At 44.4% G+C, this 23,541-nt stretch overlaps 2 protein-coding genes across 4 annotated transcripts in view; one reads left to right on the top strand and one right to left on the bottom strand.

The window, feature by feature from the left end:
* The first annotated feature begins 2,987 nt into the window (after window positions 1-2,987).
* On the top strand, window positions 2,988-12,713 carry tomm34 (translocase of outer mitochondrial membrane 34). Its single transcript, XM_068704506.1, has 8 exons — window positions 2,988-3,190; window positions 4,323-4,465; window positions 5,311-5,410; window positions 7,750-7,902; window positions 8,199-8,371; window positions 8,656-8,803; window positions 9,913-10,039; window positions 10,543-12,713. Exons 2-8 carry the CDS (start codon window positions 4,336-4,338, stop codon window positions 10,642-10,644), a joined length of 933 nt encoding a protein of 310 aa, XP_068560607.1. The 5' UTR covers window positions 2,988-3,190; window positions 4,323-4,335; the 3' UTR covers window positions 10,645-12,713.
* Window positions 12,714-13,381: 668 nt separating this feature from the next.
* flnbl (filamin B, like) overlaps window positions 13,382-23,541 on the bottom strand; it is a 59,245-nt gene continuing 49,085 nt past the window's right edge. For 2 of the 3 annotated variants that reach the window (XM_068704491.1, XM_068704493.1), the window contains 11 exons: window positions 21,898-22,101; window positions 21,400-21,552; window positions 20,804-20,926; window positions 19,448-19,714; window positions 19,021-19,158; window positions 18,766-18,881; window positions 16,518-16,650; window positions 16,262-16,438; window positions 15,913-16,131; window positions 15,523-15,732; window positions 13,382-14,607 (listed from right to left, as the gene is read on the bottom strand). In XM_068704491.1, coding sequence (XP_068560592.1) covers window positions 14,420-14,607; window positions 15,523-15,732; window positions 15,913-16,131; window positions 16,262-16,438; window positions 16,518-16,650; window positions 18,766-18,881; window positions 19,021-19,158; window positions 19,448-19,714; window positions 20,804-20,926; window positions 21,400-21,552; window positions 21,898-22,101 — 1,928 coding nt within the window. In that variant the 3' untranslated portion in view covers window positions 13,382-14,419. Of the gene's footprint in view, window positions 14,608-15,522; window positions 15,733-15,912; window positions 16,132-16,261; window positions 16,439-16,517; window positions 16,651-18,765; window positions 18,882-19,020; window positions 19,159-19,447; window positions 19,715-19,917; window positions 20,179-20,803; window positions 20,927-21,399; window positions 21,553-21,897; window positions 22,102-23,541 lie in introns of all 3 variants that reach the window. The other variant, XM_068704492.1, reaches the window with a different exon arrangement.

The following is a 23,541-nucleotide window of genomic DNA, read 5'->3' as shown; positions in this document are numbered from 1 at the left end:
GCCTCTGTAGTCATTGTGAGTCAATTTGTGTGTCTCTTTGTGTGTCTTTTTGTGTGTCTTTGTAGTTGTTTTGTGAATCTTTGTGTTCATTTTGAATCACTTCCTGGTTGGTACGTGTCTCTTTGAGTGACATGATGTATAGGTGAAGGCCAGGTGGGGCCTAACTGACGCTGTGGGCCCCTGGGGTCCGGTAGGCCCATTCAGTAATTCATGCATGCCTTACAGCCATGTTGGAGATACAGTGTGTTGGATTTCAGGAAACACATGCAATGGCACTTCAATGAAATATAACTAATAGATTTATAGCAGTATTTAAAAACACAATTAAGAAAAAATAACCTTTAAATAAATGCAGCAAATTAGGCAATAGACAGGACATGCAGTGTTAGTGCAATCAGAAGATGCCCCAGATTTAATAAAGGACACAAAGAAATGACACAAGATAAATAAATGAACGATTCAGATGAAACAGCAGTTTCACTTTAGATTTGCTTGTAATCATCCAGAAGAAACTCCCTTTTCTCTGAAGTAGAAACCAAACAGCTGCTGCTCTCTGTCTGAGGATGCGTTCACTGCTGTGGGAAAGATGGGCGTTTGGGGAAAGCATTGCTCCTAATGAAATAGCTGATTGGTGACAACAAAAACGTTAATACCAAAGCATATCAGTAGCTTTTTCCACCAGTGGACTGCAGCTCAGTGCATTTAGTTAAGTAAGAGAAGTTTATCTTTCAACATTTTAGTGGGAGATTTTACACACAAAGATCAGTTTACCACAAAAGATGCACAAGTATGTGAACACATACAAGGAATGTGAATCCAGTTTTGAGTTACTCTCTATGTACTTACACAGAGTTCCAAGTACAATAAGATAAAACATATATAAATAAGGACAAAGAAGCTGAACAAAGAAAATAAATGTTTTAAAATAAAAACAGTACGCAAGACAAGTGTTTCTGCAAATCATAAACACATATAAATAGTGCAAAAGAATACATATTGGGTAATTTAATAGATATATGTGTAATTATATAATATATATATAGTGTGCAGGATTTATATTCATGTAGAATACAACAGAGTGTATATTAAACTGTAAATACATATTTTGTAAGTAGTGGATCTTATAGTATTACAGGCGTATTGACACTATGTGACTGATTTAACTGTGATGAACTCTTTGTGACGCCTGTGGAAAGACAAAGCTCTAATGTCTGCTTGTTTGGCTCTGTAGCGCCCACCAGAGGGGGAAAGATCAGTCCACTAATCTAATGACGACTTCTGCTCTTTTGGAATCATTAATCAGGTTTAAGGTCCAGGGACAGAGAGTCTAATGCTCTACATACTATAAATAATGAGAATAAAACTTACTTGACAGGTAGGCTTTCACATACAGGGAATCTGATTTGATGTATTGGTGCAAAATAAACACAGTGAGAGAAAAGTAAACAAATTGATAATCTTAAATGAAAAACAATACAAAAAGTGAAGAAATACATTTCTGTTAAAAGCGCTGTACAGTGTTTAAATAAGGAGGATGGAGTGTGAAAATGTTTACAGTATAGAGAATAATGTGCAAAATCCACCACAAATTAAAAAACACATTTAATAACTTCTTTGGAAATAATTTTTTGTATTCATTCTTTATTTAGCCATGAAGGCCTCATTGAGATACAAGAACTCTTCTTCCAGAGAATCCTGATCAAGAAGGCAGCAGCTTCACATGTTAGGACACATGTTAGGACACATGTTAGGACACAGGCAATGCATAAAAATAACAAGAGAAATAATAAAAGAAGAGAAAACCATAACACACTCAAGTCAAGAATGATGTAAAACAGCATCATGTTTCCTTCGGGGCAGATTTTAAAAAGAACTTTAAATACTTTCTCAAAACAATTTTTTTTGGCAGTTTTACCGAGCTGTGAGCCACTTGATTGAAATAAAGGATTAAAAGACTGTACTGGCTAGTTTGTCTAACAATATTTTGGCATGAGAGCTTCTGCACCACACTAATCAACACTAAAAATATGTGCAATATAAATACACTGTGCAATACTACAATGATTCTGTCTGTATATATAATATTTTAGTTATTGTGGATTTTTTACTTTTTTTACTTATTTAATATTCTTTACTGTTTTATTACTTATTTACTTATTTATGATACTTGTTTTGATCTTGTTTGCACTTTACTGTATATATATGTATATATATGTATATACGTATATATACATATATATACACTGCCTGGCCAAAAAAAAAGTCGCCACCAAAAAAAAAGATCACTCTAATATTTCGTTGGACCGCCTCTAGCTTTGATTACGGGACGCATTCGCTGTGGCGTTGTTTCGATCATCTTCTGCAATGTCACAAGATTTATTTCCATCCAGTGTTGCATTAATTTCTCACCAAGATCTTGTATTGATGACGGTAGAGTCTGACCGCTGCGCAAAGCCTTCTCCAGCACATCCCAAAGACTCTCAATGGGGTGAAGGTCTGGACTCTGTGGAGGCCAATCCATGTGTGAACATGATGTCTCATGCTCCCTGAACCACTCGTTCACTATTTGAGCCCCATGAATCCTGGCATTGTCATCTTGGAATATGCCCGTGCCATCAGGGAAGAAGAAACCCATTGATGGAATAACCTGGTCATTCAGTATATTCAGGTAGTCAGCTGACCTCATTCTTTGAGCACAGACTGTTGCTGAACCTAGACCTGACCAGCTGCAGCAACCCCAGATCATAGCACTGCCCCCACAGGCTTCTTCAGTAGGCACTAGGCATGATGATCCAGGTGGAGACTTTTTTTTTGGCCAGGCAGTGTATATTTATATCTATACATATATTTATGTTACATCCAATATAGCCACCAGAGGGCTCACTGCGATTGTCCAAAGTCCTACAACTTTCAAAGGACTCGAACGCAGCGTGAAAAAAAAGGGGAGCGAAACGGATACAGTAAAGTACGGAAGCCCCAACAATCAATCTGACTGAGAAGTACGAAGCTACAGCTAGCCGGCAAGTTCCTGTACCACAAAGTACGCAGAGTAATGTCAGTATTAATGACGAGTACAGATAATTTCAGGTAACGTTTCAGTTTCAGCCGTGTCGACCAAGTCGTTTTGTATCGTGAAGAGGACGAACTTCCTTGTTGCTTTCTCTCAGAACCGTTTTACCCGGCAGACCCGGTAAGAAGTGTGCGAGAGCTTTCTTTACATTAAGCTAACAGCTAGCCTAGCTTAGCTGTGGCAGAGCGGTTAGCTCGCTAAGCTAACTTAGCTAACTGAAAACTCATACTCGAATTAGCAAGTTTTAGCTAACGAGCTAATGTAGCACTGAGATAATTGTGAGGTGACGCCAGTTAAAACCATAAAGACAAACTGTGAAGATAAACCGGCTGAATAAGACTCGTGCCGGTAAACCAGTTATATGTTTGTTCTTTATTTACAATTATTATTTAAGTCTTTATATTGTATAACGTCCCTGACCAACAGCCCTACAGTAAACTCTGTCGTCATTTAATTCAGTTGTGTTGAAACTGCGTCAGAGAGGTGTTGATTTATTTATATTAAGGAGTGCGTGTGACGTCACAAAAGATTTAGGTGTACTTCTCAGGAACGCAATGCAACATAATGGATCATTAGCTTCCAATTACAGGCGTCGAAACAATTACAATAACGGTGAAACTAACACCTGAACCGTGAGCCAGTGGTACCTCATGATCTGAAGTGTGAAGTGTTATTACTGCACATCATTTAGTTCAGGAGTCCAGGCTCTTATCTTAAGGAATGACTTGCATTTACAATGTTGAGATAATGTATCAGAACAGTTTATGTACCAATTCAAGGAGGTACGTCCAGATTGGATATAGTATAAGTTTATTAGAATTGGTGTTTATTGGAATCCAGCCAGGTAAGAGAAGAAGTGAAGCCGATGCGTTCCTAGAATACCTTGTTCCTGCACAGCTTGGTTCTGTGTGTGGATAAGAAAGGAGGATATCAGATTAGGAGCGTTGGTGTCATGGTCAACACTTCCACCATGGGAATGAATCTTTGACCCAGAAGAAGATCCTACATCCTCTTCACTGACAGCCAGAACAATCTGTTCATCTGTCATTGAGTACACGTTGTAGAGACACTGGGTTAAACAATACCACAGTAAACATTGAAGAGTGGACCAGGACACGTCTTGAACAATAGATTACAAATACCCAGACTGTGTATTCTGTTATATTCTGTTATATAGAGGAGATGTATATGACATTTCCTCTGGTAAATGTGCCACTATTGTATTCACGCTAACCAGTGTTTCATCTTTCAGTAAAGAAGCAGAGATGCCTCAGAAACAAAGGTCCAAGTCCTGGACGGAGTTGAAACAAGTTGGAAATGAATGTTTCAAGGCGGGTCAGTATGGAGAGGCCACCACTGTCTACAGCCAGGCGATCAGAGAGCTGGAGAAGTCCAGTGAGTGATGCTTCAATATATATATATATATATATATATATATATATATATCTACACTGAATAAATATAGTGAAGTACAAAGTACAATATTTCCCTCTTGAGAGGACTAGAAGTATAAAGTTTCATATGGAAATACTCAAGTCAAGTAAATGTACTTCAAAGTTATATTTAACGGGGTAGTTTGGTTGTATGTTATGAGGTACTCTTCCGTAGTCGGTGTATTTCTCTGACAATACATGTACTGCTGTGTGTGTGTGTGTGTGTGTGTGGGGGGGGGGGGGGGGGGGGGGGGGGGGGGGGCGGGGCTGCAGTACCTGTTGTTCACGATGTTTAGAGTGTTCTCTGACGGAGAAGTGAAGGTGGAACGTATCGAGTCTGGTTGCTCTGAAGAGAGCAGAGATAAGTTTCACCTTCAGCTCGGCTTTCATCAGAACAGAGCGAGTGTGTGAAGTAATGTAATGTAGTGTAGTGTAATGTAATGTAGTGTAGTGTAATGTAATGTAAAGTAGTGTAATGTAGTGTAGTGTAATGTAATGTAGTGTAGTGTAATGTAATGTAATGTAATGTAGTGTAGTGTAATGTAGTGTAATGTAATGCAATGTAATGCAATGTGTGCCGAATACAAAGCTAGTGTTTGCAGACTGTGGTCTTGGTTTTAGGCCCAGAGTCTCAGGATCTCTGGTCTACCACTCCGGTCCCGACCCTTTAAATCAATGTTCTGTCCTCGTCTGTACCGCTCTGTTATTATGATGACTGTCCATCGTGTCTTCTTCTTCTTCATCTCAATGGTGTTTGACTGAGATGACGCGATGCTCCTCTTTGAACATCTTATTTCTCTTCTCCAGATAAAAAGAACCCCGAGGATTTGGGCATTTTGCACTCAAACCGTGCAGCCAGCTACCTGAAAGAGGGCAACTGTGGCGAGTGTGTGAAAGACTGCAACATGTAAGTGTTTTTATTACACCGCAGTCTGAGTCTGTGCAGTCTTTATGTTTTTGTGTGTTTTGTATTAGTTAAACCTATGAAAAACGCCCAGATTGACACACACACACACACACACACACACACACACACACACACACACACAGGAGCTATATATTATATTTAATAAAGTGATGATCAGTCATTTGGTGTAGTAAGGATGTTTTAGGCATCGTGTCTTCAGCGTTGACTCTTCATCAGTAGAGTTGAGTCCTTCTCTGCCGTCTTGCTCGATGCAGGTGTTCTAAATGAGAGTGTCTAACTCGTGGAATGCAGGTGTTCTAAATGAGAGTGTCTAACTCGTGGAATGCAGGTGTTCTAAATGAGAGTGGCTAACTCGTGGAATGCAGGTGTTCTAAATGAGAGTGGCTAACTCGTGGAATGCAGATGTTCTAAATGAGAGTGGCTAACTAGTGGAATGCAGGTGTTCTAAATGAGAGTGGCTAACTCGTGGAATGCAGGTGTTCGAAATGAGAGTGTCTAACTCGTGGAATGCAGGTGTTCTAAATGAGAGTGGCTAACTAGTGGAATGCATGTGTTCTAAATGAGTGGCTAACTCGTGGAATGCAGATGTTCTAAATGAGAGTGGCTAACTCGTGGAATGCAGATGTTCTAAATGAGAGTGGCTAACTCGTGGAATGCAGGTGTTCTAAATGAGTGTCTAACTCGTGGAATGCAGGTGTTCTAAATGAGAGTGGCTAACTCGTGGAATGCAGGTGTTCTAAATGAGAGTGGCTAACTCGTGGAATGCAGGTGTTCTAAATGAGTGTCTAACTCGTGGAATGCAGGTGTTCTAAATGAGAGTGGCTAACTCGTGGAATGCAGGTGTTCTAAATGAGTGTCTAACTCGTGGAATGCAGGTGTTCTAAATGAGAGTGGCTAACTCGTGGAATGCATGTGTTCTAAATGAGAGTGGCTAACTAGTGGAATGCAGGTGTTCTAAATGAGAGTGGCTAACTAGTGGAATGCAGGTGTTCTAAATGAGAGTGGCTAACTCGTGGAATGCAGGTGTTCTAAATGAGAGTGTCTAACTAGTGGAATGCAGGTGTTCTAAATGAGTGTCTAACTCGTGGAATGAAGGTGTTCTAAATGAGTGTCTAACTTGTGGAATGCAGGTGTTCTAAATGAGAGTGGCTAACTCGTGGAATGCAGGTGTTCTAAATGAGAGTGGCTAACTCGTGGAATGCAGGTGTTCTAAATGAGAGTGGCTAACTCGTGGAATGCATGTGTTCTAAATGAGAGTGGCTAACTAGTGGAATGCAGGTGTTCTAAATGAGAGTGGCTAACTAGTGGAATGCAGGTGTTCTAAATGAGTGGCTAACTAGTGGAATGCAGGTGTTCTAAATGAGAGTGTCTAACTCGTGGAATGCAGGTGTTCTAAATGAGAGTGTCTAACTAGTGGAATGCAGGTGTTCTAAATGAGAGTGGCTAACTAGTGGAATGCAGGTGTTCTAAATGAGAGTGGCTAACTCGTGGAATGCAGGTGTTCTAAATGAGAGTGGCTAACTCGTGGAATGCAGATGTTCTAAATGAGAGTGGCTAACTAGTGGAATGCAGGTGTTCTAAATGAGTGGCTAACTAGTGGAATGCAGGTGTTCTAAATGAGAGTGGCTAACTCGTGGAATGCAGGTGTTCTAAATGAGAGTGGCTAACTCGTGGAATGCAGGTGTTCTAAATGAGAGTGTCTAACTAGTGGAATGCAGGTGTTCTAAATGAGAGTGTCTAACTCGTGGAATGCAGGTGTTCTAAATGAGTGTCTAACTCGTGGAATGCAGGTGTTCTAAATGAGAGTGGCTAACTCGTGGAATGCAGGTGTTCTAAATGAGAGTGGCTAACTCGTGGAATGCATGTGTTCTAAATGAGAGTGGCTAACTAGTGGAATGCAGGTGTTCTAAATGAGAGTGGCTAACTAGTGGAATGCAGGTGTTCTAAATGAGTGGCTAACTAGTGGAATGCAGGTGTTCTAAATGAGAGTGTCTAACTCGTGGAATGCAGGTGTTCTAAATGAGAGTGTCTAACTAGTGGAATGCAGGTGTTCTAAATGAGAGTGGCTAACTAGTGGAATGCAGGTGTTCTAAATGAGAGTGGCTAACTCATGGAATGCAGGTGTTCTAAATGAGAGTGGCTAACTCGTGGAATGCAGGTGTTCTAAATGAGAGTGGCTAACTAGTGGAATGCAGGTGTTCTAAATGAGAGTGGCTAACTCGTGGAATGCAGATGTTCTAAATGAGAGTGGCTAACTCATGGAATGCATGTGTTCTAAATGAGTGTCTAACTCGTGGAATGTGCGTATTTTCTCTCAGGTCTCTGGAGTTTTTCCCGTTCAACGTGAAGTCCCTGCTTCGTCGCGCTGCTGCCTACGAAGCTCTGGAGCGCTACAGGCAGGCGTACGTAGACTACAAGACGGCTCTGCAGATCGACTGCAACATCGCAGCTGCTCACGACGGCACCAACAGGTACCTGAGAGCTGGAGACCGCGGCTCCATGGCGCGCATTTAAAGAGACGGAGATATGTGTTGTGGTCAACTGTACGCTCTATTCTCAATGCACCTGTGTCGGGTCTCCTCTTCAGGCCACACCATGAAACTGAAGACCGCTCAGTTAACATTCATAGTGCCCAAACAAACTTCAGTCCACATCTGAAACGTTGACGCAGTTGGAAGCTCGACGTTGATGGATTCATCTTTCACTATATTTAAAGGACTAAACGAGGCGTTTCCGCTCACTGTGTTGTTTTTGAATTGTGTCTCAGGATGACGAAGGCGCTCACAGAGGCAGACGGTCCGTCATGGAGGGAAAAGCTTCCTCCCATCCCCACCGTCTCTCTGTCTGACAGAGAGAAACTAGCCCAGAAAACCACAGCCAACGCTGCACAACCGAACCCTTCAGCCCGACAGAACGGCAGCAGACAATCCAACAAACCTGGTCAGAGGATTTCTTCACTGTTGTTTTCTACTGAGTCTCTTTTATATTATTCTTTAGCCCTGTTTATGTGGGACTTTCATCGTGTGATGTTTTAAATGACCCAAAGCAGTTTATTTATTTAACTCGAGAGATGTCAAAATGTGTGATAACTGACCTCTTATTTCTACCAATCACAGGGTTTCTTCTGTGTACGTCGTCAGTCGAGAGGAACGTATTCAATTTAAAGGTTGATTCAGATGTAAATCCATCTCTTCCGTCTCTCTCTTCTTCTATCCTCCCATCAGCTCCCAGTGATAAAGACATGAAGAAAGGACAAACCCTGAAAGAAGAAGGCAACGCTCTGGTGAAGAAAGGAGAGCACAAGAAGGCCATCGAGAAGTACAGCCAGAGCCTCAAGCTCAACCCCACTGAGATCACAACCTACACCAACCGGTGGGCCGCGTCTCCATCCCTCCGCCTTCTGGTCCCTCTAATGGGAGACCGGTGGTTCTTAATATATAAGCTAATGCTTGATAAAGTTAGCGCACGGCTACACAAAGAGGCGGAAGATATTTCCGTCTGTAGAGTTTGTTTTTAAATCGTGCATTTGTCCGTCAAACTTAATTATTAATTATTTAACACTAACTAACTGAAAGAGAATGAATTAATAATAATAAACGTCAACATTCCAAAAGTATGGCTTTCTGACAAAAAATTATTTATTTTAACCTAAACCAGGATCTAAACCCAAACAGGAGCTAAACCAGAATCTAAACCTAAACCAGGATCTAAACCCAAACAGGATCTAAACCAGGATCTAAACCTAAACAGGAGCTAAACCAGAATCTAAACCCAAACAGGATCTAAACCAGGATCTAAACCTAAATAGGATCTAAACCAGGATCTAAACCCAAACAGGATCTAAACCAGGATCTAAACCTAAACCAGGATCTAAACCAGAATCTAAACCAGGATCTAAACCAGAATCTAAACCAGGATCTAAACCTAAACCAGAATCTAAACTTAAACCAGGATCTAAACCTAAACAGGATCTAAACCAGGATCTAAACCCAAACAGGATCTAAACCAGAATCTAAACCAGGATCTAAACCTAAACCAGAATCTAAACCTAAACCAGGATCTAAACCTAAACAGGATCTAAACCTAACCTTAAAACGGTTCATAATGTAACTTTATGGAGTTTTTGTAATATTTCTTTTCATCAATCAGACGGTCTGAAGCTGAAACTTGAGTAATATTGGATCAGTTCTAATGCTCTTAATAAACGTTATTGATGAAACACTTTTCAAAGCTGTGACTAAAAACAGTCGACAGATGTAACTCTGCTGCGCAGCATCATGAATAGATAGATGTAGACTTTATTTAGTTTGTAGCAGCAGCAAACAAAGTTACAGTAACATACAAATATTAAGAAAATGCACAATATATACAATAAAGTAACGGAGCAGAACCTGTTAAATTACAAGTAATAAACAAGTTGTTATGTTTTGACCTCCGTCTGCTGGTTTGACTCTTATTTGGTTGTGCGTCTGTGCGGTCAGGGCGCTGTGTTACCTGTCGGTGCAGCAGTACAGAGATGCCGTCAGAGACTGCGACGAGGCGCTGGCGATCGACGGCAGCAACATCAAGGCGCTCTACAGGAGGGCTCAGGCTCACCTGGAGCTCAAGGTGAGAGCGGCGCTCCTCAGAGCTTCACTTCCTGATTCTCACACACTGGTGTTTAGAGCGCGATGAACACGTTAATGATCACTGGTACAGGCCTTCAGTAAATACACGTCACGTGAAGTTGTCCATTCTGCATAATGAATATGTATGTATGTATATATACACACACACACACACACACACACACACACACACACACACACACTCTACGTTATGTATATTTTGAGATGTGTATGTGTGGAGCCACCGTCCTCTGTTTCTCGTGCTACATTCTAAGCCCGCCCACTTTTTAATTGTCCAACCCAAAGGATTAGATGTAAATCCTTCGTCACGCCACTCAAACGTTCTGTTTCATGGAGGAATGCGTCTCAGTACAGATGTTGAAGACTCGCCTGGTTTGAAACCTCTACTCAGCCTGCGGGTTTACTTCAGTGCCGCCGCTCCTCAAACCCGTTCAGGTCCTAACTCTCTCTCTCTTTTTGAATTCTCGTCTCCGTTTCCCGCAGGACATCAAAGGTTGTGAGGACGACCTGAACAGCCTCCTCAGAGTGGAACCAAAGAACGTGGCCGCCCTGAAGATGCTGCAGGATGCGCAGGACAAGAAGTGATGACGCGTCGGGACCCGTGGAGGCGGCGGTGAGGATCGGTCACTGCACTGCGTACAGACGGGGGGGGGGGATTAAAAACAGCCGAGCAGTGACGCGATTCAGCCGCCTGACCTGTGTTTCCCAAAAGCTTTGTTCACGCCGAACGTGTGTTTGATCCGTTTACTCTCAATGGAACTAACACGAGCTTGGTTTCGAGACGCTTCTGGAAAACGCAGCTCCGGGTCGATGAGAACTGAGGAAGAAGCCTTGATGATGTTTGTAGTTCTACCGGTTTTAGTGTCGCTGAGTATTTATGGTTATTTATGTACGAGCTGACATCACAATTCTAACTGAGAACAAGCCTTTAGAGTTAAACATCTGTAGAAAGGAGGTGGAGCTTCTGCTGGACGCCAAAAACATGAACGTCGAGGTCCACATCTGGACTCGTCTTCATCAACGATGGAACGTTAACGTAAACACCAAAGATCGTCTTTTATCACGACGTCGGGTCACGTGACCCAGGTCCATTGGCTGATGGAGACGATGACGTCGTTATAGTGTGACATTAGAACGCCTCCATTAATCAAACAGTTGGTTCGGCTCGGACCGGCTGATATGGATGAATATATCATATATTTATATATAAGTTAATAATAATACAACAGATATCAAAAGTACAGCCACAGTTCTACACGTTGAAGCTTTTACGTTGTCTCAATATATACCATAATATTCAACAACCCAAATTCTCTTTGCAGTCACAAAATCCTGACAAAAAATGTCAAATTGCTAATTGAATGAATATTCAAAAACCCAAAGATATTGATTTTAGCGGCACAAAAAAAAAGTTATATTTAAGAAGTTGGAATCGGAAAATTGTGGAGCTTTTGTCTTCTGGTTGCAGCTCCACTCCTGTTGTTTAGAATGTGAAGTCCACATTGAAGACCACTTCACCATCAGACCGTCCTTCTGACTCGTAAAGGTTTGTTCTGCGTTTGAATTACGAGTAAATGACCGTTTTTAACGTCCTGTTCTACACTCAGGTAGTTCAACTATTTATCCCACGTTTGGTTTCTGAGGCGTTCTATGAGAGGGGGGGGTGTCTGTCTGTCTGTCTGTCTCTCTGTCTCTGTCTCTCTCTCTCTGTCTCTGTCTCTCGGTGGGTTGGTCTTCATGTTGCTCACATCACGTGGTGGAGAGGACCATGGTTCTGACTTATTAGGATTATTAATACTATGCGATGACAGTTTGACACGATATACATTCGAGTTGTGTTTGAAGGGACGGTTCACCCCTAAATCTTCTGAACTTGTGTTCCTTCTACCTGTAGAGCTATTGGTCCCTCTAGATTGTTTTGCCTTCTACTTCTTGTGTTTAAGAGAAGACGGACGTCTCTACTCGTCTCCGAAACTAAACTCGCATCAAAACAGTCTGAGGTATGAATAGCACTGACGTCCATGTGTTCTTCTCATGCACTTCAGGACCGTTCTAGGTGATGGTGGACTCTGCTGACGTGAACGTTTGTCAGTTTTGAAGCGTCGCTCTTCAGTGAGGTTTGGTCACAATGAGGCCAAACTCAAAATCCAGACCGTTTGGTAGAAAACCTTCTTAACTTCTGTCCTCGGTCTCTTCAGACGTTCAGACGGAGACGCGTCCGTGTCGCTCTGCTCAGTTATAATTCTGTTTACAACTGTTAGGATCAGTGCATCAGTTTGTTCACTTTTCTGTTTTGAACGACAAACATGTGAACCGAGTAGAAGTCTCCTCAAACGGGTCGTCACGTACAGAATGCTGTCTCCTGTGGTTCTGGTTTCTTTCATCTTATCTTTGTGAAGTCTCTCATCGGTGATCCCGCTGTAGCTCGGCAACCTCTATCTTGCCCGAAGTGCCTGTCTATATCCTCCGTCTGTCGCTCTGCATTAGTCCTCACCTCAAAGGAAACGTTTCAGTCCCCCCCCCCCCCCCCCCCCCCCCCCCCCAGGCTACAGCACAACTCCACTGACTGACACTGAGATCCGTTTGTTTTATCTCACTTTGATCACACTTCTGTAACTTTTCTGTTTTAACTGCAAATAAAAATAAGAAATGAACAGCCGTGACTTTCTCTGATTTTAAATCAACAAGTGCAACATTTATTTGTAAAATATGCTTATTCGCTTTCTGCCGGTGAGATAGAAGTTTGACATGTCTCCTGTGAGTCCGGTTCATATCAAAGATACAGCGGTTGGTCAGCTGAAGTGGCTAGCCTGGTTCTGTCCGTGTGATTGTCTTAAAAAAAGACAATCATAAGTCATAGGACAATATGAGTGTCATAAAAATATCACAGTATAAATCAGAAGTATTGTATGTCTTGTTGTATAGCATGACATTGATAAAAGTCGTAGTATAGTATGACTCAACAAAATATTTAAGAGTCAGTATGTGTCATGAGTCATAATACATCTCATTAAAAATTCATATTATAGTATGTCAAGAAAAAGTCAGTCATAGCCTAATAAATGCCATAAATGTGTTTTATTGCTATTTAATTACTGTTTATTTATTAACCCTGAACCATAAAAGTACAATCAATATTGTATCAAGTCATTTCATAGTACTGTATGCCCTGAAATGAACACTGCTCTTTATTTGTGTATTTTATATTATGTATTATGTTTTATATTCATAGGGTTATTTGTGTATTTTATATTATTTATTATGTGTATTTTATATTCATAGGGTTATTTGTGTAGCAAAGAAATCCAGAGGAAAGTCAATCTTAATTCCAGTTGATTTTAATGGTCAAATGTACATCGTCTCAGGGTTCAGTTTCATATTAAAACACCCGTTAATACAAAATGAGAAGTTATTTATCCGCATACAAAAACCCTCTCATCCCTTACGTATCAAAAGTAGCACTGATCAGGCAACAACATCCAGGTGAGATATGAAGACAGATTCATTTACACACTAATACAAACACATCTGACCTCATGTTCCAGCTCTACAGCGACATCAGATCTATTCATGAGATACAGCGGAGGAGAACCTACAGCACACACTCCAGTAGTCGGTCTACAGTGCAGGAAACAGTAGCGTGAGAAAGCAGCTTTTTAACAGGCTGATTAGTTGTGGCGACATTCTGTACTCGTGGGATTCTGGGAGCTAAGAAATCAATCATCATCATCATCAGTAGTCGTACAGTTTGAGTGCCGTCGTTACCGACGGTTAACCGAACACAGAGTTCCAGTTCTCCTGCTTTGTAATTGAGACGTTTCGTTCACAGCGCTTCATTTTGTTTGTATTTTGTTGTTTGTTGCCTCCTGGTACACATCAAAGTAACCTCACACAAGTGCAGGTTAAACGTGTCGAATTTTCATTTTTACCTTTTCCAAATCCAGTTCGGACACCGAGCTGTTGCGTCGGGACGTTCTCACCAACGAACGACGAGCGACCTCTAATTTACCAATCGAGTACAAAAACTATCGTCAAGTGCAAAATGTCTCAAAAATCAACAGACGAGATCTTTTCTCTCAGTCAGATCATTTCTTTACAGCTCCAGTTTAAGTCAGATTATTGTATATTTGATCATTTTGCCTGATTCTCTGCAGAAAACATGAATTAAACAGAACAGAGTCTCCGTTTCTATCTTTTTTTAAGGGGCAGTTTGGCTGATTGAGACATCTGAAAGCAAAATGTACACATAACTTTATTAAGCACCTTGTTCATTGGACAGTAACTTGCAGTGCAACTAATGTCCACTCAAACGGGGATGCAGAACGGTTCAGGAGGATCTGGCGGCGGGTTTCCCGGTGCATCACGGGACGCTGACGTGGAAGGGGGAGCCTGGGATGTGGTCTTCGCCCCACTTGACCACCAGGATGTAGTTGCCCCGCTCCTTCAGCATGTAGCTGACGTTGTACTGCAGATTGCCCAAGTGTTTGATCAGGACCTCCTCGCAGGGGGCCTGAGGACCGTGGACACCCACCAGGAGCATGTTCTTACCTGAGAGGAGGATCGGAAGATGACAGGTGAAGTATCCGAACATCAATGTTGTTAAAAGTGTTTCAAAATGACTCCATCTTAACCCAATTCTGTAATCAGATTGATTGCACTGAACGTTAGGCCACTCCTCTAATCCGACCTGCTGGGGCTTCTGCACTAAAAGGAAGCCGTCATGGCCGACTTGAGGAGAACTAAAAGGAGGTTTCTGAGGAACCCGGAGACCGCTACAGACTACAACAAGGCAATTAAGTTGGAGAAGATCCCTCTAAACCTTAAGACTGTATATAAGAGGTGGACGCAGTCACCGTGATGTCACCCATTGGTTTGCAGACTGCAGCTTCGAAGTCGGCATTTCATTTTTTTGCAACCAAATGTACAACAGAACGCTGAATAAGACATTTATACACGACCATAATGTTATCACTAACCTTCGTGAACTGAAAACACACCGTGAAAGGGTTTAAGTTACACGATGAAAACAACTCCCAGACTGGACAACGCCGTGGTAGAGACCTGTCAATCACCGTGTAGCCCCGCCCCTAAATCATCCCCTGCTTTATGGTCTGTGTGACTCTAAATGGAGCATAATGTACTAAATGAACATCATGCTGTATTGAAGAAGACTGTAAACTAGAGATTGAGACCATAAACTCATGTTTACAATGTTTACTGAGGGAATAAATCAAGAGAGAAGTAGAGTCATTTTAGACTAGACTTCTGTACAACCAGAGGAGTTGCCCCCTGGTGGACACTTTGACGCTGACGCCTCGTTCTGCTATTTACCCCCGGCATCTATCACATCACAACGGCGAGTGTTTCTCTCTAAATGACCAGCTCTCCTCCCATGTTAGGATTCACTGCGTCATCACCGGTGAATCGACAGTGAGATCACGTTGCGGGTGGAGTCTTCCTTACCGGCCTTGCTGCAGTCGACCGAGAAGTTGCCTCTCTGGCCCACGAAGGCCTTGCTGAGGCCGGGACCTCGGCTCGACACCTTGCTGGCGTCGGAGTCGGTCAGCCAGGGCACGGCGCTGTGGGTGAAGCTGCTGCTGGACGCCCTCAACGCCGGATCCACCGTCAGGGTCGACGTCTCGCTGGCGTTGGTGACATTCACCAGCCGAGGGCCTGAGAGAGGGAAATACATCAGATGTGATCATTATTAAAGAAATACATCAGATGTGATCATTATTAAAGAAATACATCAGATGTGATCATTATTAGTAAATCTTATTGTGGTAAATGTTGCGGTTGGTTTGTTGTGGCACGGTGCAGGTAAGCTCAGCAGAGTGACGTCCACCACTTTACCCGTGACTTTGGCCTTGAAGGGACTGCCACCGATGTGGTTCGGTCCTCCGTATTTGATGCTGATCAGGTAGTTTCCAGGCGCCATGGGGGTGTACAGCACCTTGTAGCCCTCTGGAACCTCCTTGCAGTCCATCTTTACCTTGGACGGCCCCTCGATGGTGACGGCCAAGGCCCCGGGGCCCGCCTTAGTGTTGTTAATGGTGAACTCTGACTGGCTACCTGCAAGATGGATACAAACAGTAGCAGCGGTTGTCACGGTGTCGAAGGTAAATTTGAATTAATGATTTGGTCTTTAATACGAATATTTGTATTTTGTTATGCATTATTATCAGACAGACAGGTAACCCACCTGTCGTGCCTCTCTCCAGTCCAGCTCCGTACGCCGAGACCAGACCGGGATCTCCGGTCTGTCCTGGTTCTCCAACTCGGACCTGGAAAGGACTTCCTGGGATGTGAGAGCCGTTGAACTTCACGTCGATGGTGTGGACGCCATTCTCTCTGGGGATGAACCGGATAGCGTACTTGTCTGGGGGACAGGACGGAGGATTTGGTTACCTGAAGTCCAGATCTCTCTCTCACACACACACACACACACACACACACACCTTGTTCCAGCTCCGTGACGACACACTCCTCCAGAGCTCCAGAGGGGCTGTGGACTTTGGCTTCCATCTTGCCCTGCGCTCCGTTCAGACGCACTGCAAAGGATGCTGGGTGATTCACCTTCAGACCAGACTCCTGACGAGGTCACACACACACACACACACACACACACACACACACACACACACACACACACACACACACACACACACACACACACACACACACACACACACACACACACACACACTCAGTCAATGTGCAGGGGACGGACAGTTTAGACGATGAGGAAACACTTTTAAGGAGAAGCGTGAACTACATTCAGTGTTCTTGCAGGTTTCTTATTTACCGTCTTCTCTTCTTACCTGAGCTCCTGTTGGTGCAGCTTCAGCAGACAGAGTTCAACACATCGACACTACAGTCTTTAAAGGGGTTTAAACTCCAGCTCAAAGGGTCATTTTACACCGTTGCAAACTAAACCAAACACTGGCTCTAGATAGGGACACTCCACCGGAGTTCTCCTACACACTGGGCACACGGGAGAAGTTTAAGTTCCCTACAATCTGCAACCTCACCGCTAGATGGCTCTAAATCCTTCACACTGCACCTTTAAGAAAGCAGCACTGACTCTGGTGTGATGGTGAGATCTGAGTCTCTAGTCCAGTCACCAGAGCGCTGCAGACCGAACAGAGAAGAGGTTCGTCTACAGACAACAAACTACAGTCAGCAGGAGGTCTGCTGGAACGAGGCAACCCAGGAGCTGAAGACAACGACGATGATGACGATGATGACGATGCTGCTGTTAAAAAGCCTTTAAATGAAACACAAGAGAAACACCAGCAGTTCCACACCAGACAGAGGAGGGATGACCAGAGCCAGGCAAAGCGGTCCAGAGAGGGAAGATTCCTGACCAAAGTTAATACCAATGTTTGTGGATGAAGTCGTCGTATTAAATTACATTCTGTCTGTAGGAGACATGTTATCTGAAACGCACCATGCCGTCAACTCTCTCCAATCAGACGGAGCCCTCGCTGTCTGGGCAGCGTCTGATTGGTCAGAATCCAGACACTGTTTAAGTTTAAGACGTTAATCAGACTCGCTGCAGTAACTCTGCATTGGTGGAAGAAGGAAAGTGTGACAAGTCAAGATGGAAAGAGGAACTCTATAAAATACAGAAATTAAGTTATTGTTTTGAATGTTCGTTGTTGTTATTATTGTTATTATTTATCAGTAGAAAACTGCACTTTAAACTGTAACGATCATCTTTTATGTTCAGTTCATAATTCCACAACCAATTTGTTGAATTTTACCAGCACACTAAACGGATATTAAAGGGTTCTTGTGCTGCTTTCAAAGTATCATTAATGCGATATTCAACAACATTATCACATATTAGTGATGATGTAAATGAAAGGGTTCATTTAGAGTCAAAACATTTACCCCATTAAATTATGAGTTGACTAAAACAATTGTTAAAAACTAAAATAATCAGATAATTGTTTATTATCGATCTTCGGCTCCAGCTTCTCAAATGTGAGGATTTGCAGCTTTTTTCAATTCAATTCCTTTGGAGTTTTTGGTTGGTTTCACTTTTATGTATTTGTTTTTACAGTCTTCTGACATGTTGTATAATAAATGACATAGTTACTTTCATTATTGATGAATTGATCATTAGACAGATCTCTAGTTCATCCTTAAGAATGTGTCCAAAAGAGGACGAAGGACGAATCCTTTCCATTTCGTGACGCTTCATGTTTCCTTCAGAGCCTCTCAGACCAAAGTGTCACCTTCACAGAGTCGTGTGTTTGCCTGGCTGTGGTCACATCCAAGAGGCCAGTTGCATAAAGAAAGTGTAAATACCTTCGGCTGATTATCTGTACGAATGCAAGGGTTCGACTGACGCTTAGCCTGATGTCAAATAGCTTCATGCTTTTAGCTAAATAAGAAGCTCAGTTAAAAAGTATTGAGTTCCAGAAGTTTGTTTTTGTTCTGAAAACATGTCTGGACTCATTCTTTCACATTACAGCTCAGTGATTATCTGTCGAGTTTCAAAACATCACAAGCTAAAATCAGCCAGTTCTGATGCTTGAAGTGGATTAAACCATTAAACCAAACCAGTCGAACCATCACACCCTGATCGTGTTCTCCGCACTGGAGAAAATTCCATCTTTATTTTTATGCAACTGTGCCCCAGAGCCCTTTAGCAAGGCAGGGCCCGGCTGGGTGTGGAGGTGTCTCCTCGTGCCTCACCTGAAGGCCGGTAACAGTGAGGCGGCGGGCGTCGTTCGCCGGAGCAACGACAGGAACGAGGTAAGGGCTGTCGGGGATGTGCTGGTCGTTGAACTTCACCGAAACCTCATAGTCACCTGGAGAGGAGGAGGAGACGACACTCAGAGACGCCATCGATGGACAATCATCAGGGTGAACTGTGTGTGTGTGTGTGTGTGTGTGTGTGTGTGTGTGTGTGTGTGTGTGTGTGTGTGTGTGTGTGTGTGTTCTCTCTACCGGGGTCCTGAGCGATGTAAGAGACGCCGCAGGAGCCGTCTTTGCGGTCGTCGAAGGAGATCTCCGCCCTGCTGGGTCCTTCCACGGCGATGGACAGACCGCCGGCGCCGGCCTCCCTCGTCCAGATACTGAACTCAGCTGAAGAGAGAGAGAGAGAGAGAGAGAGAGAGACGGAGAGCTGAAGAAAAATCCACAACACAGAGAGCTTCTTCTTACACATCGTAGACAACATTGGAGCTCTGTGGCTCAGAAGAATAAACTGCATCAAGCTTTAGATGCGTATTTTCATGTGATTTGTTGAATATCTGATGTGAAGGTGAAGTTTAGGAAGGAGGGAACATAGTGAAATAATAAAAGTCCCTGTAAAGATGGTGTGTGTGTGTGTGTGTGTGTGTGTGTGTGTGTGTGTGTGTGTGTGTGTGTGTACCTGGCTCTCCTGCCTGTGCTCCCTCCAGACCCGGACCTCCCGCTCTCACCTTGGCGGCGCCGCCCTCTCCCAGCGGCCCCACAGTGAACTGGAAGGGGCTGCCCGGCACGTGCACGCCCCTGTACCTCACGCTCACGCTGTGCACGCCCATCTCCGTGGGAACGAAGCGCACGCAGTAGGTGTCGTCGCCCACGGCCACCAGCTCCGCGGGCTGACGGGCGCCGGAGGGGGACGAGACCTCGGCAGTGACGTCCTGCATGTCGATCGCTGCAAAAGACGGGCCGAGACTTTTGATACCTTTCTGTGTGTTCGTCTATATTTAATTTGGGGTGGTAGTGAAGAGAAAGAAGGAGACGACGAGGAGAGAAAAAAGGAGCAGCCCAACTTAATGAAGCATGTTATGTTGCAAACCTTGTGCTGCCAAGCCAGCTTTTATTTATTTTTTCTTTCTCTCTCGGGCTACAACGCACCCTCCACCCTGGCACCGCCCGCCGAGCAGCGGGCATCAACGACCCAAACGCCCCTCGCTGCCCTCGTCCCCCCCGCCAGCACCACACCGGAGAGGCCGGAGATGAGGCGCACGTGCCCAGGGGAGAGGCTCCGATCCTGGGCAACCGCAGAGCAACGAATCCTGCAACTGCTGGATCTGCCAGACCACCAGAGGGAGCAGTAGGAGCGGAAGGAGGTGTGAGAGAGGAGCTGCCGAGACAAGGCGAGGAGGAACCAGCTCACTGGAGGGAGAAGAGGAGGAAAAAGGAGGACACAAGGAGAGAAGGAAGTGGAGGAGGAAGAGAGAGGGATAGAAGGCAGAGTAGAAGATAAGGAGATGCTGAGGAGGAAAAGAGGGAGACGCGATGGAGACAAGGGAAGAAAAGAAACAAGAAGACAGACAAAAGAAAAAAGGACAGAAAGAAAGAAGAACAATGAGATACAAGGAGTCAAATACAGATAAAAGGCGTGTAAGAAGTGTAAAAATAGAGAAATAAAAGACAGAAGGAGGCAGGGTGAGACAAAGGAAGGATGGAAAAAGAGGGAAGGAAAGAAAAGAGATCAAGAAAGGACAAAAGACAAAGCTGACAGATTACAGTCGATACAGAACAGCAGTGAGAAACAAAGAGAAACCAGAGAACTGTCAGAGCTTCAGAGAGGAAACGGTTTGAGAAACGGAGGAGGAGCAGGATGATCTGAACACCGACGGTCCGAGAACATCGAGGCTCAACGAGTTCAGGACCCGCTCACTTTAACCTGAAGGTCTGTTTAAATGACGAAACAACCAAACACTCACTGCATGAGACCAAAGCCATGGCGGTCCAATCGTTAGCTTCAAGATTAGCCAGGTGTGTGTGTGTACTGTACCTGGTATCTTCAGACTGAGGTCACACACACTCCCCACGCTGGCAACAGACGCCGCCTTCTGTCGTCGGGTGATGCTCTCCCGGATACGACCCTCTCCCGTCACCCGCACTGTGAACGGACTTCCTGTTGATGAACACACACACACACACACACACACACACACACACACACACACACACACACACACACACACACACACACACACACACACACACACCCCTTAAATAATCCGTCTGACACGACGTTTCCCATTATGGTTTATTAAAAATCTACTCCAGAATGTGGAAAAAGTCCAAAAGTGTCAAATATTTGTTTACTTTTAAGTTTAGCTGCTGGATGTGATATATCTGTTATTTCAGTTTAGATCATATTTAGTTTTAGTAACAGATGATCTGAGTCTGAAGGCTCTTCATTGAAACGTCACACAGAGCTGCAACATTAGTTTTAATCCTATAAATACTGATTTCTGGAAAAAACCTGCACTTAAAATACCACCGATATCATTTGACCTTGAAGGGACTTTGAATCAAAAACTTCTACAATAATATTGTATCATTTCTTTTAACCAACAGCGACAAAATCATAGTTTTTTTTACCTGGTACGTGTTGCTCTGCAAAGCGGATGGAGACGATGTAGTTTCCCGGTTCAGTGGGACAGTAGGTGACTCTACACGTACCGTCCTCAATGTCGTCCGTCTGGATGTCCACCTTACTGGGACCTTCGATGGCCAGAGCCAGGCCTCCATACCCTGCACACAAACACACAAACACACAAACGTGACGCGAACGCTGGATGACTGAATTAAATAAAAGCAAAATGCTCTCTTTAAGGTTCATATTATTTTATTCTGCTTGTATACAGTGTCTTATGTGTTTTTTTTATTTATACATTTTGCTCTAATTTGACTTTTTTACTATTTTAACATGATCAATGTATTCCGGGTTGTATTTTATATATTCACTGGACGGCAATGCATCAAATAACTATCATTGACTGATGATTCAATATAGTTACAAGTCATGTGGTAGCATGACTAAAACAGAGATTTAAATACTGAAATACAGCCGATGCGTTGGAAGCCCTCCATACTGACCGGCGTCCCGCGTGTCGACCACGAAGCTGGAGTTGTTGAAGGTGGTTCCCTGGACGAGGCCGTCGCCGTGAGCTTTCACCTGGCTGGCGTCGCCGATCTCCGACTGGACGACCATGATGGTGATGGGACTGTTGGCGACGTGATGGCCGTTCTTCAGGATGCTGACTCGGTGTTCACCCACCTCACGAGGGATGAAGGAGATACCTGGGAGGGGGAGAAGGAGGAGGAGGAGGTGATTGATCATTTTATCAAGGAGATGAAAGGTGGAAGAGATGGGGCAAACATGGAGGAGAGACAGGAAACAGAAGGGGGAGGAAGAATAGAGAAAGGGTTGAGGAAGAGAAGAGGAAGGAAGGAAGGAGAAAAAGGAAACAGTAAGGGGGGGAAGAGAAGTGGAAGGAAAGATGGGAGGAGAGATAGGAAACAAGGGGGAGGAGGAAAAGAGAGAGGTGAGGAAGAGAAGAAGGAAGGAAGGAAGGCGAGAGTGGAAACAGAAGGGGGAGGAAGTTGACATGCGTGTGCGTTGACATGCGTGTGCGTTGACTTGCGTGTGCGTTGATCTGCGTGTGCGTTGACTTGCGTGTGCGTTGACTTGCGTGTGCGTTGATCTGCGTGTGCGTTGACTTGCGTGTGCGTTGACCTGCCTGTGCGTTGACCTGCCTGTGCGTTGACCTGCCTGTGCGTTGACCTGCCTGTGCGTTGACCTGCCTGTGCGTTGACCTGCGTGTGCGTTGACCTGCGTGTGCGTTGATCTGCGTGTGCGTTGACTTGCGTGTGCGTTGACATGCGTGTGCGTTGACATGCGTGTGCGTTGACTTGCGTGTGCGTTGATCTGCGTGTGCGTTGACTTGCGTGTGCGTTGATCTGCGTGTGCGTTGACTTGCGTGTGCGTTGACTTGCGTGTGCGTTGACTTGCGTGTGCGTTGATCTGCGTGTGCGTTGACCTGCGTGTGCGTTGACCTGCGTGTGCGTTGACCTGCGTGTGCGTTGACCTGCGTGTGCGTTGACCTGCGTGTGCGTTGACCTGCGTGTGCGTTGATCTGCGTGTGCGTTGACCTGCGTGTGCGTTGACCTGCGTGTGCGTTGATCTGCGTGTGCGTTGACTTGCGTGTGCGTTGACCTGCGTGTGCGTTGACCTGCGTGTGCGTTGACCTGCGTGTGCGTTGATCTGCGTCTGCGTTGACCTGCGTGTGCGTTGACCTGCGTGTGCGTTGACCTGCGTGTGCGTTGATCTGCGTGTGCGTTGACTTGCGTGTGCGTTGATCTGCGTGTGCGTTGACTTGCGTGTGCGTTGACTTGCGTGTGCGTTGATCTGCGTGTGCGTTGACTTGCGTGTGCGTTGACTTGCGTGTGCGTTGACTTGCGTGTGCGTTGATCTGTGTGTGGGTTGACTTGCGTGTGGGTTGACTTGCGTGTGCGTTGATCTGCGTGTGCGTTGACTTGCGTGTGCGTTGACTTGCGTGTGCGTTGATCTGCGTGTGCGTTGACTTGCGTGTGCGTTGACTTGCGTGTGCGTTGACTTGCGTGTGCGTTGATCTGCGCGTGGGTTGACTTGCGTGTGGGTTGACTTGCGTGTGCGTTGACTTGCGTGTGCGTTGACTTGCGTGTGCGTTGATCTGCGTGTGGGTTGACTTGCGTGTGGGT

This window comes from Cebidichthys violaceus, unplaced genomic scaffold (assembly GCF_023349555.1).
Source record: "Cebidichthys violaceus isolate CVI_PGR_0920_01 unplaced genomic scaffold, fCebVio1.0.p SCAF_93, whole genome shotgun sequence".
Classification (NCBI taxonomy): domain Eukaryota; kingdom Metazoa; phylum Chordata; class Actinopteri; order Perciformes; family Stichaeidae; genus Cebidichthys; species Cebidichthys violaceus.
Note: the sequence above shows the minus strand (reverse complement) of the source record. Positions and strands in the feature narration are given on the sequence as shown.

Bases quoted from the DNA above. Each gene is read 5' to 3' on its own strand.
- tomm34 (XM_068704506.1), top strand. From the start codon at position 4,336: ATGCCTCAGAAACAAAGGTCCAAGTCCTGGACGGAGTTGAAACAAGTT. The intron at 8,372-8,655 runs GTCAGAGGATTT...TCCTCCCATCAG, and splicing joins CAGACAATCCAACAAACCTG to CTCCCAGTGATAAAGACATG. The intron at 8,804-9,912 runs GTGGGCCGCGTC...CTGTGCGGTCAG, and splicing joins ATCACAACCTACACCAACCG to GGCGCTGTGTTACCTGTCGG.